This window comes from Mandrillus leucophaeus, unplaced genomic scaffold (genome assembly GCF_000951045.1).
Source record: "Mandrillus leucophaeus isolate KB7577 unplaced genomic scaffold, Mleu.le_1.0 Scaffold36, whole genome shotgun sequence".
NCBI lineage: Eukaryota > Metazoa > Chordata > Mammalia > Primates > Cercopithecidae > Mandrillus > Mandrillus leucophaeus.
The window spans coordinates 6973929-6991775 of record NW_012103809.1 but is presented as its reverse complement, the minus strand read 5'-3'; the positions used below and the strand labels follow the sequence as shown (position 1 = coordinate 6991775).

Sequence of the window (17847 nt, the reverse complement as noted above, 5' to 3'; positions counted from 1 at the left end):
CTCCATCTCAAAAAAAAAGTTTAGCTGGGTATGGTAGCACCTACTGTCTTAGCTACTCAGGAGGCTGAGACAGGAGGATTGCTTGAGCCCAGAGGTTTGAGACTGCAGTTAGCTATGATCGCACTACTGCAATGCAGCCTGGGAAACAGTGAGATTCTGTCTCAAAAACAAACAAAAAACAAATTAAGTAATGCAACATAAATATTTAAAGTAATATTGAAATATATAGAATATCTTCTTTTTATTTTCATTATTTTTTAGTTTTTGAGACAGAGTCTTGCTGTCCCCAGGCTGGAGTGCAGTGGTCAGAACATAGCTCACTGCAGCCTCGACCTCCTGGGCTCTAGTGATCCTCCCATCTTAGCCTCCTGAGTCGCTGGGACCACAGGCATGCACCACCAGCCCGGCTCATTATTATTATTATTATTATTATCATCATCATCATCATCATCATCATCATTATTATTATTGAGACAGGATCTCTCCGTGTTACTCAAGCTGGCCTCCAACTCCTGGGCTCAAGGCCTCCTCTGGCCTTGGCCTCCCAAAGTGCTGGGACAACAGGCATGAGCCACCACAACTGGCCTTCTTTTTCTATTAATGTGAAATATTTTAAGATCTGACCCAGGGATGCGCGCTCAGACATGGTCCCGCCCCGCTGACCGCTGTCTTCCTCCCACCCGCAGGCATCGGCAAGAACGTCATATGCGACCGCACGGCCACGCCGCTGGACGCCTTCCGCATGACCTCAGCCGCCCACTACTATCCCAAGCTCATGAGCATCATGGGCAACGTGCTGCGCTTCCTGCCGGCTTTCGTGCGCATGAAGCAGCTGATCGAGGAGGGCTACGTGGGCGAGCCGCTGGTGTGTGAGGTGCAGGTGCACGGCGGCAGCCTGCTGGGCAAGAAGTACAACTGGAGCTGCGACGACCTGATGGGCGGCGGTGGCCTGCACTCCGTGGGCACCTACATCATCGACCTGCTCACCTTCCTCACCGGCCAGAAGGCCGTCAAGGTCCACGGGCTGCTCAAGACCTTCGTGAAGCAGACTGACCACATCAAGGGCATCCGCCAGATCACCAGCGACGACTTCTGCACCTTCCAGATGGTGCTGGAGGGCGGGGTGTGCTGCACCGTCACCCTCAACTTCAACGTGCCCGGCGAGTTCAAGCAGGATGTCACTGTGGTGGGCTCCGCCGGGCGCCTGCTGGCCGTGGGCACCGACTTGTACGGGCAGCGCAACAGTGCCCCGGAGCAGGAGCTGCTGGTGCAGGACGCTACGCCGGTGAGCAACTCCCTGCTTCCGGAGAAGGCCTTCAGCGACATCCCCTCGCCCTACCTGCGCGGCACCATCAAGATGATGCAGGCGGTGCGCCAGGCCTTCCAGGACCAGGACGACCGGCGCACGTGGGACGGGCGGCCCCTCACCATGGCCGCCACCTTCGACGACTGCCTGTATGCCTTGTGCGTGGTGGACACCATCAAGAGGTCCAGCCAGACGGGGGAGTGGCAGAACATTGCCATCATGACCGAGGAGCCGGAGCTGAGCCCTGCCTACCTGATCAGCGAGGCCATGCGCCGCAGCAGGATGTCCCTCTACTGTTAGCACAGACTGAGAACCTCGGGGACTTGAGCCTTCTGCAGGGGATATCCACAGAGAGGGAAAGGCCGAGGGGAGAGGGTGGCCATGGGGAATGTGGGGATCAGGGAGGTGAAAGGACAGTGTGAATAAATGGCATGTAGGAAGGTAAACTTCAGTCCCGGTGACTGATCCCAAACCAGACTGTTGGTGGGCTGAGCTCCTAGCCTGGAAGCATTCAGGAGAGCCTGCCATTCCTGGGATGATCCTTGCTGGGTATTTGCACGGGAGTGGTTTGGTGTAGCTGCCTCTGCTGCCCTTTACTGTGACAAGCAAGGAGGGGTTGCTTCCCTCCCTACCTCATCCACCTGACACACCTTGGCCTTCTGCAAGCCAAATGGTTCTGCAGGGTCAAGACACTAGTACCAGATGGCAAGCTCAGTGCCCGGGACACCCACTGCTGGCAGGAGAAGGCCCATTTTCACAGTCCGCATAAGCCTGTTAGGCTGGGGTTGAGGGCGGGATGGGCTGGTGAGAAAGTTCAAATTCCAGGAAGCTACTTTTATTGGATGTAAGGTATCTAAAGGCAAAAGTACTTAGAAGCGAAGTGGCCACCTTTTGACTGATTGGGCTTCCTTATAGGAAGAACTGAGGGTGTGTCTTTGCACTTGGTTCATTGCCCTTCACCTGGTGGAGAAAGAGAGGTCAGAAATAGTAAGCAAAAAGCAGGACTCCCAGAAGCCACAAGGAAGGAGCACAGGCTGCACCAAAGCAGGGGCAGCAGAGAATAAAATATCTCTTTGAACTTGTCAACAATTAAAAAACTGAAAGGAGTCACCTTATAACACTATTTCCAGTAAAGGTGGAATTGAGTGTCTGAGGGATTATTGAGGTGTTAAGGTAGCCCTGCCACATGGCTCTCCAGGCAGGGCCGAGGAGATAGCACAAAGTATGGGTTTGACCATAAGCTCATATGCTGCCCCCAAAGACTGGGAATGGCTGTGTGCCTCAGTGTTACAGTGTGAATTCCTAAACAGGGTAAAGTGAGCCTAGCTAGGGAGGTGTCTGGGGCTCCATCACCCATCTCTCCTACCAAGCTGGGCAAGAGCTTTTAGGAAATCCATCCAGCTTTGTGGATTTAAAAAGGAAGCCTTCAGTTTCAATTAGAATCCCCTTTCCTTAAAAATCAATCAATCAATAAATATTTTCCTTAGCTCCAGCATTTGCTTTCAGGATTCTGACACCTGAGAATTTGGGAGTAGGTATTAAGCAAAACAAAAGGACAACAAGGAACATTATTCCTAGTGTTTCTAAAATGGGGGTTTAGAACCCCCCAAGGGGCCATTCTTAGGCTTGAGAAGGCTAACGTTGGAAAAAACATATTCTTCTCATTGGTCTCCTGTCTTGTCCTTGCACACTCTGCTTACAGAGCTTTTGTTAGAGATGCTGAACTGCAGGCTGGGAGCAGGCAATGCCAAAAGGGAACAGACACACACACATGCACACACACACACACACACAGATTTTTTAATGCTTGCTGCCATCAAATGTCGCTTGAAATCATTCTTTAAAAATTCAGATCTGGTCTTGAAAGAAGTATCAAATCAAGTACATTCAGAGAACGGGGAATTATCCTTTGTTATCTTTGCTTAATTCTTTACCCCATGTAATTATCTTTGTTATCTTTGCTTAATTCTTCACCTCATATAAGATGTTTGTCAAGAGTGGACGTGGAAGCCATTCCTTGTAAGTCTATGTAGCTTTTGTTCACAGGCTCACTGAAGTCCAACAGGTGTCTTTACATGCAACTGAGGTTTAGAGTTCTTTTCAGATAGCTGCCATTAGAACTAGAAGGGAATCTAAGAGGCCTGGAGTCCACCCCCAGCCTGGGTAGGCAAAATCTGAGAGTGAACAGCCCAATCAATTGCATCCTTCATTGTCCTCCCTAGGGTCAATATTCTTTGAAGCCCAGGCTACTCATAGGTGCAAGTGTGGTGGTCCAAATGCGAGGGGAATGCTGGGCGTTTTCTAGAACAGAGAAGTAAGTACTGCCTTCCTGGAAAGAGTCACCCTCCTTCCTGAGGCTTTGCTACAGTACTGCAGGTTGGCTCAGCTACAGTACTGCAGGTTGGCTCCTTTGCTACAGTACTGCAGGTTGGCTCAGCTGAAACTCCATGCTTGGTTCATTGTGGTCCCTGACCTGTTGCTGACAGACTTCATGGTCAGCATTCCAGCTCTTGGCAACTATCAGTTCCAAACCAGAGATTTGCTGGAATGGAAGTCTCCCAATAATAGTTTGAACAGAGGCCCATGTCACGGACTCCTTTGCTTCTCATTCTTTTTTTTTTTTTTTTTTTTCGAGACAGAGTCTCACTCTGTCGCGCAGGCTGGAGTGCAGTGGTGGCACCATCTTGTCTCACTGCAACCTCCGCCTCCGGGTTCAAGTGATTCTCCTGTCTCTGCCTCCCAGGTAGCTGGGACTGCAGGCGCGCGCCACCACACCCAGGCAATCTTCTGTATTTTTAGTAGAGATGGGGTTTCACCGTATTAGCCAGCATGGTCTCAATCTCCTGACCTCGTGATCCACTCGCCTCGGCCTCCCAAAGTGCTGGGATTGCAGGCGTGAGGCACCGCACCCAGCCGGTTCTCGTTCTTCTAAATTGCTCTCTGGGAAAGTAGTTTTTGTGGAAACATTGGAATTATTATTATTATTATTTTCTAGCTAGCCTGAAGGGCTCTGATGAAGGATGAAGGGAAAGCAAACAAAATTACTCTGTGGGTTTCATTTTTCTAAGTCATTCATAACCTAAATAGGGATATTCCTGGGGTTTCAATTGTATGTTTCTGTACTAAACCTTAATACTTGGGAAATCTTTTCCCAATACTTGGGGTTTTGGAGAGAGGTTCCCACAAAGGCCTCTAAGCTCTGTAATAAATATTTAATGTCTAAAACAAAAATTCTCATTTGAAGCTGTGGTATATAGAAAGAACATATACTTTTTAAAAGAGGCATGAAAAAATAGTAAGTGTACTCAAATTTTATCTACTGAAATGCATGTAGTAGGTAGATGAAGGAACAAGAGAAAGAAAAGAGCTAGATAGTTCATTTTCTTTAAATATAAAATGTAGCAAATGGGTTTGAAATACTCCTTTAGTGCTCCATTTGCCCTTATCCCACCACATGCATTTGGGGTAGCTATATGAAGCTGAAATCTCTAGCCTTCAACAGCATTCTGCAGAAGGACTTTGTTTCAGCCCAGCACCCTTCATCAGCCCAGCCCTTAGGGGTTTGGGTATCCACAGCTGACTTTGACCTAGGACTAAAACCCAGCAATGGCTCCTTTCTGCTTTGTTTAATGTGTTTTAAGGGCCTTGATGTAAGGAGGCAGTGCTTTAAGAGTCTCCCATTTAGTTCCCGCTTGCCTGTTTTGTTCCCATCAATGTGTGAATGGCCTAGATTCCAAGTTCTGAGGGAGGGTGTGGGTTAGGGTTCTTACCTGGTATCTAAAAATGTTTGGGAGTTCCTTGGGCCTATTTGAAAAATTTTAATCTGTGATCGCTCTCAGCTCCTCCAAGACTTCTCTCAACAGACAATTGCATTGTAGGGCACCCCAGACCCACCTTAGCCTACATGGCAGCAAATACCACTGTGCCAGGTATATCTGGACTCTAGGGTAGTCTTGGCCGACTCCAAGACTGGCCAACTCCAAGACTTGTCCACTGTGGGCAGAGTATTTTAAGTATGTTATCTCATGCAATCCATAAAAACAACCCTATAGTGTTGGGTATTGCTATTTCTTGTATACACATGAGAAAATGGAGGCAGTAAGAGGAAGAGGAACTTGTTCAAAGTCACACAACTGTTAGGCAGAAATGAGGTCATTCAAATCCATAATCTTCTCCTCCAGACCACACTGCCTCCCAAGAAGAGATGTGGGCACCTCCTGCTCTTGCCAGGCAGGAAATCGCTCCTTGTCAACGTCTACAGGGGTCTGCTCTCACACCCCGGAAGGACTGTGACAAGCATGGACTGGCCTGCAGCTCCACTCAGCCTGCTGTCAGCACCCTCCTGATGTTCTGCCAGGAGGCTATAGAGCTGCACATAGAAGTAGCCAGTGTTTCTTCCTCTTCCAAAATGGAAATATCACTCGGCCTCTTTTAAAATTGACTTCCTAAGTTGATTTTGATTGTAGTTGATGCAGCAAGCGTCAGGGCTGGGAATTTTCAAAATCTTGTTGGTAGACTGTTATAGATGGCCTTGGAATTTGCTCTTGGGGGTCTGAATATAACATAGGAAAATGTCCTTTCTCAGGGAGTGGGGCTTTAAAGTTCGTTTGTTTGTGACTCAAATTTTAGCTGCGCACTGCACCTTGACACTCTTACTCTCTTCGTCTTGTCTCTTAGCCACAGCTATTGAATTGGACCTGTGATCGTAAGTTGGGTTTCTGATCTGATCTCTTGCATTCTGGTGGGTACTGGGGGCAGAATCAGCTTTGTTAATGATTTTCTGGGCAGAAAGTAAATTCAGCTGCATCTGAAGGGACTTCACAGTCCAATATATGCCATCCCTTTGTTTTACATAACAGAGTGATGGTCAAGGCCACCCACATCTTTAGTGGTAGAGCCAGGATGAAAAGTCAGGTTTTCTGCGTCTTAAGTCTCGTGCTGCCTCACACAGCACCTCCAGAGCTCTAGGGAAAGGAGGCTCAGAGAGATGAAGTGACTTGTGTGAAGTCCTGTGGCTAGTGGGTAAAGAAGTTGGAATTAGACCTGCATTTGACCTGGATTCCCTGAGCAGTTGCAGGGAAATCCGGAAATCCTTTTTTTTTTCTTTTGAGACCGAGTCTCACTCTGTCACCCAGGCTGGAGTGCAGTGGCGTGATCTCAGCTCACTGCAACCTCCACCTCCAGGGTTCAAGCGATTCTCCTGCCTCAGCCTCCTGAGTAGCTGGGATTACAGACACGCACCACTGCGCCCAGCTAGTTCTTGTATTTTTAGTAGAGGCAAGGTTTCACCATATTGGTCAGGCTGGTCTTGAACTCCTGCCATTGTGATCCACCCGCCTCGACCTCCCAAAGTGCTGGGATGACAGGCGTGACCAACCGTACCCAGCTGGGAAATTCATTTTTTAAAATAAACTCAATTATGTCTTGAATGTACTCAGAAAACGAGCTGTTTAAAATGTCCCATTGTGATTGTAATGTGAACAATGATCTCTAACTTGTATTTTATTTGGCAAGGATGGGGGATGTGCATCAAATCTTCACCTCTGGGATTTCCTGAGACTTGCTCTACTTGGATCACCCTCCACCCATATCCCCACCCCACTCCTAGATATTAATACAAATCTAGCCCTGACCATTGCCTACTGCTCCACCACCGCCTACTTTCTTTGGCCATCAGAGGTTTGGAGTTTACAGAGCAGAGGCCATGACATTGGGGAGCTTGTTTAAAAATCAATGATCAGAGCCCCACATTTTAATTTCCTTTTAGGGAGAGAGAGAAGGCCTATGGAAGAACAGGGGTGTGCAGCTGGAGTGTTATATCAGCCTTTCTCAGCGGCAGGCATGCCGGCCCCTCCACCTTCTCCCCGCCAGGCACAGGAGCCAGCAGCTGGACTGTGCTCTGAGTTTCAGGGGACCCCCACCCAGACTGACTGGGGCTTCCGGGACTTCTCATAGGAGGAGTCAAGACCTCCTGCACTTCTTTAAAAGGCGATGGGCTCAGTGTTCCCATTGGCGTCTGGAGGTGAAGCTGGTACTGTCTCAGGAGTGGAAGGCAATGGCCCACTGGCCTTTTTCTCCCCAACGTCACAGTCCCCATTTGCTGGAGCCCTTGAGGGGGCCACCAAAACATGTGGCTCTCATTCAGCCTCCTAAAGTGTTGCACTACTGAATCCTCCTTTCTGTTTACACCAGCAGTGAATGGAGTAATGAAAAGAACATGTTATATGCAATGGCTTGATGCTTAGTGTGGCAATCAAAAGCTTGCCTGGGCAGATGTAGGCAAGGGCTAGAAAATAGTCATGGAGTCGTCACCAGGTTGCTGTCTCTGTCCTTCCCCTTCCAGGTCTCTACTGTCCCCTGCAGCCACCACAAGGGCTAAGCTGAACAATGAGCCCCTTGGTTTTTCCTTATAAATGCAATGACTTATTTGTGATTCTTAGTCTAATCCCAGGCTAAGAAACAAAACAAAAGCTTGTGACCTGACCTATTCCTTTGCCGCCTTCCTTCTCTTTCAGGCACCTGGACGGTTTACTATTCTGCCCTGTGCCTTGCCCAGGGGAGGGAGAAGTTTCTAGCAATTATGGCTGTCTGTCTGCTGCCTGGTGCTTTTATAGTACTTCATCTGCTTTTTATTGTTGTTGTTGTTGTGTTTTTTAACCAAAACGGCATTTGTTTGGCTGTCATTGTCAAGTATATATTTATTGTGTCTTACAAACATGAGTATATATGTACGCATATGTATATAACCAAACATATATATAAGAAGTCAAGGCATGTATACTAGATATTTTAAAGAGTTATTTATCACGGGAAAAAGATGTGTGTTATAAAGTAAACAGAGTCTATATTTTCTATATAATGTAGATAGTCAAACATAGCTTATAAATTATAGGAGGTTTTGGTTTTCTTTTTTATTATTAAAGGAAAAAAAGAAGAAAAAAAAAAAGACAATGAATGCAACTGTTCTTAGTGTTTTTAAGGCCAAACTACTGTGGGAGCTGGGAGGCGCCCTCCCTGCGGGCCTCCAGTGGCCCTGTGTCTATCGCTCCGAGCTCCGGAGCTGATGCCCGTCGTGACCTCTGCGATGCTCGATGCTCGGGGCCAGCAGTCAGCATCACTCAGCCAGCTGGCCTGTGCCGCTCTGACGTGGCTTCCAGCTGTTCTCCGCAATTTGCATTGGTGGGATAAAGGAATGAAAAGGATAAATAAAGATTTAAAAGAAAATACAATTCCAGCTCTTTGCCTGTTTTTTTTTTTTTACACCGTGCCACTCTCAATATAGGCGCCTGATCAGTTTGTGGGATCTGAAGCATGAATAGGTGTATCCAAGGTAGAGGGGTGTGTGTGCCTGTGGTGTTTGTGCGTGTGGTGGGGGAGGCTGTTCGTGAGTCAGCATCCGTGAAGCTGAACAATGGAAATCAACAGACCTACAATTTTGATTGAAAATCAGCGCATGTGAGAACTGGAGGCACTTCAAAGCCATCTGGTTCAAACCCTCATTTTGGAAATGTGAAAATGAAAGGGAAGTAACCTACCGATGGCCTCTTGGTATGTATATATGTGTATGTGTGTCCAAAGCTAGTGTGGACAACAAAAGCTAGTGTAGACAACAAGAGGATGAGAACATAGCTCTTAGATTGGGGGAGCAAATTTTAGAATTCTCTAGTATTTTAACACTGTAACCTAATACTTCACACCAAGCACTGGAAGACACTTTTTTTTTTTTTTTTTGAAACAGGATCTTACTCTGTCACCCAGGCTGGAGTGCAGTGCCACGATCATGGCTCACTGCACCCTCTACCTCCTGTGGCTCAAGCAATCCTACCATTTCAGGCTCTTGGGTTGCTGGCACTGCAGGCACATGCCACCACGCCCCGCTATTTTTTATTTTTTTTCTGTATTTTGTAGAGATGGGGTTTCATCATCTTGCCCAGGCTGATCTCGAAATCCTGGACTCAAGCGATCTGCCTGCCTCAGCCTCCCAAAGTGCTGGGATTACAGGCATGAGCCACCATGCCCAACACTGATCGTTTAAAAGAGTATCTTTACTTACTTCCGTCTTAGCAGCGTTAAGGGCAACCATCTAAGATTGAGCTCAGCCTAATTTCAAATTTGCATGACATAGAGTGTTTTATGGAGGGGCTGGCCTTTCCTTTCTATCTTTTGCGGAGTCAGAGAATGCTCATGAATGTTCCTTCTGGTCTATGGTTTCCCCTTCACTTAAAAATAAGATTTAATACTACAAAATCTGAAATCTCATTCACTCCTTCATGAGCAGGTCCTGATATAAATACATCCAGAATTCAGTCCGTCTATTATGATAAAATTGTAGCAACCCCTTGTATCCACATAGATTATTATCTTGAACATATGACATTCTCATACCATATGATTCTGCAGTAAATCTAAGAGCAGTTCTAAATAAGGCCAAAAAGGAGAGTGCTTGGTCAAAACTAAAAGCACCATCCACCCAAATGTCAAGTGTCATCATGATGGGATCCATTCCCCTAAGTTTCTTCCAGCAAAGTGACCTGAGAACCAACCCTCAATGAAAACTCAAATCTCCTAAGCAGTTATATAAATTTTTAATCTAGGAGCTAGTTCTTCCTTCATGGGTTTTGGATTCTCTTTGTGATGGTGTTTGTCTCAATTTAGTCCCATTTCTTGCTTTGTAAACCTGGGATTATATGCCTCCTAGTAAATCATAGGATATGATCGACACTGCTTTCATAGTCTCTGAACTGTTGCTTAAAAAGAACAGATATAATTGCATGGTAAGTCGTTCAGGTTGCTCTTTACTGGCGAAATGAAGAGAAACCTGGGTGTCCTCCAATGTCGGTCTACACACCCCACCTCCCAGATTCACAGAACCATTTTCCGGTTTCACTTCCTGCTTCTTTTATCTTGTGCGTTTTTAGCACCTGTTGTGACAAGCCTGGGTGACTGGATCTAAAAAATGAAATGACTGCTACAATTACTGTAAGAATGAGTTACAGATACATGATGTATGCAGAACTCTGTATGGAAATGAAAACAAAAATAACTTCACCTCACTCGAAGTCATAGGCTCCCATGTTATTGACCCTTATTTACTTAACTTTTGCTTAAGCAGGAAAGATCCCTCTACCTAGATACCCCCTAGGCTTGGCGCCCCCCGCCCCTCACTCCAGCCCTTATGCATTTTGCAGTAGCAATGGCCCCTGGAGGAAATGTTGTCCAAGAAGTCTAGATGATAGAGATGAAGAAGGCACATCACTTCACGAGGCACATCACATCACTTCCAAGTCACCGCCAGAAGCTCAGTGTTACAGTTTACTTGAGCCAAGACTGCTACAAAAAGCTGATGCAAATGGAAACTACTCAAAATCCTTTGCCTTGTGCATTCAAGTTGAGGCTTCCTTTTGAATCCTATCTCTGAGTCTACATCTGCTGGGTAAATTCCTGAACGATGACTTGAGCTGGGACAGCTTTCGTAGCATTGCTGTGGTCCAACCACAACTCTGTCAGATAAACTCCAGCATACCTAAGCTGGTTGTTGGACTTCCTCTAAAATGTCATTCTAATTACAGAAACACCTTTCTCTCCTAATTTTATACAGATTCTAATCACCTTAACTCCTTCTCGTCAGCCATGAATGAAAGTGAAAGATTAAGTAACTTTTAGAAGCCTTCTTGGGCAATTAGATTAATTCATTTCTCACTCATTGAAGGGACTCAATCCTAGAACAGCAGTCTGGAATACATGTGTATGTATGTCCCTTTGTCTCTGACCTACTCATCATTGGCCATCAATGCCCTGGGAAGGAGGGACCCTAGGAAGGCCTGAGGGGCTGCAGCTGATGTGCAGACCATGTGCACAGACCCCACAGGTTCAGGCTCAGCATTGAACTTTCCCATGTCACTAACTCCCTTGTAGAAACAATGAAAGGGTCTGACTCAGGTTTAAGTCAGACATAGGCCGTTTGAGGCTCCCGTGGGAATGGCAAATCACTCCAGACTCCTCAGAAGCAAAGGCCAAGCAGGCCTGAGAGCTAGTGAAACTCCAGGGAGAGGAGCAAGACCTCTTGCGCTTTCTCAGCTTCCCAAACCTGCCTGTCTTGGAGAAAACAGATGAGGCTGACTCTTCAGAGTTCTAGGCCAAGGGATCTGGACTTGACAGTCAAGTTTCCGCCATGAAGCAAAAGACAGAGCTAGCCTCGAAAGAGCAGCTCTGCATCACTCTGGCTAAGTGCTAAAACTCTACATCTCCCTAAGGAAACAGGAGAGAGGAAAGGACGGGGAGAAAAAAAAGAGAGGAAGGAGCTGGCATTAATAGACCAGCAAGGGAAGGAGAGGGGAGCAGGAAAAGTGGTAGTTCATGTAGGGTAAATTAGATGAAGGGGAACAAACAGACGAAAGGTCAGAGGGCTCTGCACTTAAAATAAGGAAGGTTGTGAAGATAAGTAAATGTTGCCTGAGATATCTGAAGTATGGTTCCTCTTTGGCTGACAAGCCTTAATCTGCACTCTGGAAACAGCTTGTATGAGGAGGAGGATGGCAGACAAGGAGGCATGAGGGAGGAATTCTTACAGGAACCATCTGGCTGAGTCACTTTTAGGGCTGTTCAAAGCTATCAAACTATTGACATTTCCTGGAAATTCTTTAATGCCAACAACTGTGTTAAATGAGCAACATCCCTAAGACCCCAATTGCACTTTGGATCCCCTCCTCCTTTCTTGTTACTTTTGCGATTTGCAAATCCCCCAAACTTGAAGTCTTCAAGGATTCAGCATCTGCCATTTCCCCATGTGTTAGTCCCCTCCCTCGGCCCCTTCAAACACACTCTCCACTCAGAAATCTACCATTTAGCCTTATTTATTTATTCTTTTTTTTTTTTTTTTTTGATGCACACACAAGGCTTCTCACTCCTCCTCATCTCTCAAAGAATCCACCCACTAGGCTGTCACTTCAATGTGCTGTCTCCTCCTGCAGCACAGAATTTCTGAAGAAAGTCCCCAGGTGAGCCAGCCTGGACAGCAGAAACGGATGCTCACCCACTCCATCTAGCCCCTGGCCTCTGCTCTCCTGGACTCCCTGGCTCAGCCCTCAGATTACTTCCAGATCTTCTCTTCTTAGGTTTACTGTAACATCTGGGTTTCTCCCTTACTTGCTTACAACAACCTCTTGCTTTCATTCATCCATTCATTCACTCTGAGGCCATCTGAGGAAAGCTTCCTTACCTGTTTTCCTGATGACCTAATATATGCTGTACCCAACTACTTCCTCTTCCTTGCATGGGGAAACCAAGTCAGAGGGAAAGATACATCTTTCCCTTCTAATGCTGAATCTCATTCCTTTCAAGCCCACTCTCATTCTCCACCTTCAATCTCTCTGTGTCCATTCTTCTCTTCCTTTCATCTGTCAGTTATGCCAGTGGCTCCCAGCCTGGAGTACGAATTTGGGGCCATCTAAGTCTCTGAACTTAGATGAGAAAAAAAATGCGTCTTGATTTTCACTAAGGGAAATTTAGCATTTTCTTTGATTATGACAAAAAATCAGAATTATGTAAGCAATATCTGTGACTTTATCATCAATAGAAATCACATCTATTTTCATCTTTTTTTAAATTTTTTTTAGAGATGAGGGTCTTCCTCTGTAGGAGTGCAATGGTGCGAACACAGCTCACTGCAGCCTCAAACTCCTGGGCTCAGGCAGTTCTCCTGCTTCTCCTCTTGAGTAGCTGGGACTACTCATGTGGACCCATGCCTAGGTAATGTTTTTAAAAAATGTTTTGTAGAGATGAGGTCTTACCATCTTGCTTAGGCTTCACATCTATTTTCAGATCTCATCACTGGTTTTGCGATATCTTAAAGTGGCATTTACACTCATCACTCCTCTGAGATTATGGAAATCAGTAGACCACAAACAGCTTTTGTTATTTAATACTTCAATGAAGGGCTTATACATTGTTTTATTGCTAATTTCAATATAATTTATTATTTTGTAATTATATACATATATTTTGCACACTTAAAAACCTTTTTGGAGGCCAAGACAGGAGGATCCCTTGAGGCCAAGAGATTGAGATTAGCCTGGACAACATAACCAGATCCCATCTCTACAAAAAAAATTTTTTAAATTAGCCAAACATGGAGGTGTGTGCCTATAGTCCCAGCTACTCAGAAGATGGAGGTGGGAGGATTGCTTGAGTCCAGGAGTTTGAGGTTACTGCAAACGATGATCATGCCACTGCACTCCAGCCTGGGTGAAAAAGCAAGACCCTGTCTCAAAAATAATGGTAATAAAAATCATTTCTTTAAGAAAAAGAATCTTATTGGGCAGGGGGACCATTATTCCCAAAATTGGTCATTAGCTTCACCAGATTGCCAAAGATATATTTCTTAGTCTGTTTTGTGTTACTGTAACTGAATACCTGAGGCTGGGTAATTTATAAAGAACAGAGATTCATTTCTTACAGTTCTGGAGGCTGGGAAGTCCAACAGCATGGCACTGGCATCTGGTGAGAGTCTTCTTGCTGTGGCATAACCTGGCAAAGGTCATTACACTGTGAGAGGGTGTATTAGTCAGGGTTCTTTAGAGGGACAGAACTAATGTAATGTGTGTGTGTGTGTGTGTATGTGTATATATACACATATATATAAAGGGGAGTTTATTAAGTATTGTTTTTATAAGTGTATATATGTGTATATACATAAACACACACACATGCAGATTTCATTCATTCAGATTTCATTCAGTGAAGTCATTGAAAAAGAATGAGATTGTTCTTCTGTGCTGATGTGGACAGGTGTTAAAAATCCTTATTAGAGATTTAGAGAACAACAGCAAGCCACAGAACTATGTGTGCTTATATATATACAAAGGGGAGTTTATTAAGTATTAACTCACACAATCATAAGGTCCCACAATAGTCTGTCTGCAGGCTGAGGAGCAAGGAGAGCCAGTCTCAGTTCCAAAACTGAAGAACTTGGAGTGTAATGTTCGAAGGCAGGAAGCATCCAGCACAGGAGAAAGATGTAGGCTAGGAGGTTAAGCCAGTTTCTCTTTTCACAGTTTTCTGCCTTCTGATTAGATTGTGCCTACCCAGATTAAGGGTGGGTCTGCCTTTCCCAGCCCACTGACTGAAATGTTAACCCTTTTTGGCAACACCCTTACAGACACACCCAGGATCCTTCAATCCAATCAAGTTGACAGAATTCACCATCACAAAGGGCAAGAGGGTTTGTGCCAGCTCAGGGCTCTCCTCTTTGTCTTATAAAGCCACCAGTCCTGACATAAGGAGCCCACCCTGACGAACTTCTCTAATCCCAGTTACTGTCCAAAGACCCCAACTCCAATTAAAATATGAATTTGGGGATTAAGTTTTTAACACATGAAATTTGGAGGACACATTCAAATCATAGCAGTAAACATGGCAGACAAAAAGTTAAGAACCCCTGAGTATAGTAGAAGTCGCCTTGTCTTGATCCTTACTCCTAACTATAAAATTTTTCCCGTGTTTATTGAATACGATTTGAATAATGACCCAATTCATTTAAAATAGATATTCTGACACCAAAGACCCCTCTGGGCATCCAAATCTTTGGAAGATCTTGTTACAAAGTGGTGTTTCTAAACATAGCAGTGTGTCAGAATCAAAAAGGCATCCCAACATGAACAGGTCCTGAGGCACTGCTCCATACTATCTGCATCGATTTCAGGCAGAATAGGTGGCTGGAAAACTTTTAAATGCAAACACCACAGGCATCTATTAAAACGCTTAAACTGTACAAAAAAAAAAAAAAAGTATACAATGAAAGTTAAAATTCCTTCCATTCCAGAGCTTCACTCCCATTTCTAGAAGTAATCACCATTAACAATTTGTGTTCTCCTCCTGAAGTCAGCTGAGTGCATACACACCCAGTACATGTACTATACACACAGTTCTGTGGCTTGCTGTTTTTCTCTAAATCTCTAATAAGGATTTTTAACATCTCTGCACATCAGCACAGAAGAACAATCTCATTCTTTTTCAATGGCTTTACTGAATGAAATCTTCATTAAAAAATTATAATTTAAAATATTTGAAGTACTGGGCAAGGTGTGGTGGCTCGCCCTTGTAATCCCAGCACTTTGGGATGCCAAGGTGTGCAATCACATGAGGCCAGGAGTTCAAGACCAGCCTGGCCAACGTGGTGAAACCCCATCTCTATTAAAATTATAAAAATTAAAAATTAGCTGAGTATGGTGGCACACACCTATAATCCCAGCTATTTGGGTGGTTGAGGCATGAGAATCGCTTGAACCCAAGAGATAGAGGTTGCAGAGAGCCAAGATCATGCCACTGCACTCCATCCTGGGCAACAGAACAAGACCTATCTCAAAACAAAACAAAACTGAGGTTCTAGTGATCGACAGTGGTCATGGTTGCACAGTCATGCGAATGTACCAACTACTACTGAAATGTACACTTAAAATGGTTAAAATGGGCTACCCGCAGTGGCTCATATCTGTAATCCCTGCACTTTGGGAGGCTGAGGTGGGTGGATCACTTGAGCCCAGGAGTTCGAGACCAGTCCAGGAAACATGGTAAAACCCCATCTCTACCAAAAATATGAAAATTAGCCAGGCATGGTGGAGTGCACTTGTAGTCCCAGCTGCTTGGGAGGCTGAGGTGGGAAGATCGCTTGAGCCTGGGAAGTGGAGGTTGATGAGATGAGCTTGCACCCCTGTACTCCAGCCTGGGCAACAGAGAGAGACCCTATCTCCAAAAATATACAAATAAATAAAATGGTTAAATGGTAAATGTTATGTTACATACATTTTACAACAATTAAAAAAACAAAAACAAAAACAACAACAAAAAATCTTTTTGAAGCTCCCCAGGTAATTGAGCTGCATTGCTCTTCTCGCCCCTGGTCCAGTCACCAGCCTGACATTTTGGAGACGCCTACTCTCATTTTGCCTCTTTTGCCACCATTCTGAGTCCGCTCATTCTAGAGAAATTAAAAGCAAAAAGACGAGTTGTATTTCTTCCTGGAAACGATTCCCTCCTCTCCACGGGCGGCTGCTAACACGGAGCTGTAGTGGCATGAAAGGCACCTTCCTAAGCCTGTCAGGAGTCGGCAGACGGCTGCTATGCTGTTGGTGCCACCGACAACCCCAGTACTGCGGGAGGACAGAATCCCTTTCAACTCCGGAATGCCTTTCATCCTCCGTGTTGAAAAGCTCTGTAGAAATTAGGCCAGAGCTTGTGAAGCGATTCAAGCCCAGGCCCAAACAGCCCAAAGAGTCTGCTGTGGCAGAAGTCTGCATGGAAACCTTACCCTCCCTGTCCCTGCTAAAGCCTCCTTGTACTTTCTTTCCTTGCATTTCCACATCCTTGACTCAGCTACAGGTCTCGGAAAAAGTCTTTTCATACGTGATATGTTCAGATAAGTTAAATCCCCTGAAATTCTGTGTGATGTGGTGTATCTGTGCCGTTTAGTGTCATTCCATTGATCCACAGACTTGGGAGCAGTTCAGATCTGAGGGAACAAAAGCTGGTCCGAGGACATCATTGTCAAATCTTCAATCCACAGGAAGGCTCTCCCAGCACCTTGGGCACTCTGTGTCACGGAAGTCCATGCAAGTACTGCCTTGGCTACAGGCAGACACTTCACAAAGAGGATTTTGTGACCTGGACAGGTTACTGTGGTACACAAAATTCTTGCATCTGCCTGTTAAGGAATCACTTGAATGTCTGGGAGGATCTGTCTTGATATTTTCCACATTCATGCAGTGTGGCTCGAAGGTCTGTCGGAGGCTCATCGGTTGGGTCCTGGCAGGGAGATGACTCCATTGGAGACCCAGGATTTTCCTCTCCCCGGCTGGTTACTCCCAGGTCATTGTACATACCAACATTCCATCATTTCATGGAAGTTTTCTTAGGTGTGGTGAAGCGCAGCTCTGACCTCATCTCATAGGTTCATTCGAGATTCCTCTCCATTTTCTCCTTCCTACACAGCAGCCACTATAGTAAGTTACTTCACTGGAGCCTCTCACTATGCACCACTGCCACCCACTGCACTGCCAACACTGTCCACGCACTCAGGAACTGTCCCTTTGGTTGGGTTTTTACCTGCTCAAACATCATTCCTTTCAGCTATGGTGGCCTTGCCTGTCAGGCCTGGTTCATCTTTAAGAAGTGGAACCCAGGGAGTGGTGAGACCTGGCTGTTCTATTTGAAGAACTGGGGGCCACCACTCTCAATGCGTTTTCTTTTTCCTGCTGCCTTCTCTCTGAGATCAGATGTTCTCAGACTCCATCCTACGGTTGAAATCCTGGCAATTGCCCTATGAGGTGTGGGAGTTGGGAACATGCCCTGTGGAGGTCAAAACAGGCCCCCAAGCTCCTGGAAACTGGGTTTCCCAAGATAAAGGTCTTGCTTCTGGTTGCTGGCTTGCCGTGGTGCCAAATAGCCGCTTTACAGCCTTCTTATGGCACGGCTGTTTTCCGAAAATTAACCAGTTCTAGTGTGCATTTCTTTTTTTTTTTTTTTTTTTTTTTTTTTTGAGACGGAGT

General features: G+C 45.5%; 1 protein-coding gene across 3 annotated transcripts in view; it reads left to right on the top strand.

Annotated features, from left to right (window-relative positions):
- GFOD1 (glucose-fructose oxidoreductase domain containing 1) overlaps nt 1–2976 on the top strand; it is a 155099-nt gene extending 152123 nt beyond the window's left edge. For all 3 annotated transcript variants that reach the window (XM_011989675.1, XM_011989677.1, XM_011989676.1), the window contains exon 2: nt 687–2976. In XM_011989675.1, coding sequence (XP_011845065.1) covers nt 687–1606 — 920 coding nt within the window. In that variant the 3' untranslated portion in view covers nt 1607–2976. The remainder of the gene's footprint in view (nt 1–686) is intronic.
- The last annotated feature ends 14871 nt before the right edge of the window (nt 2977–17847 follow it).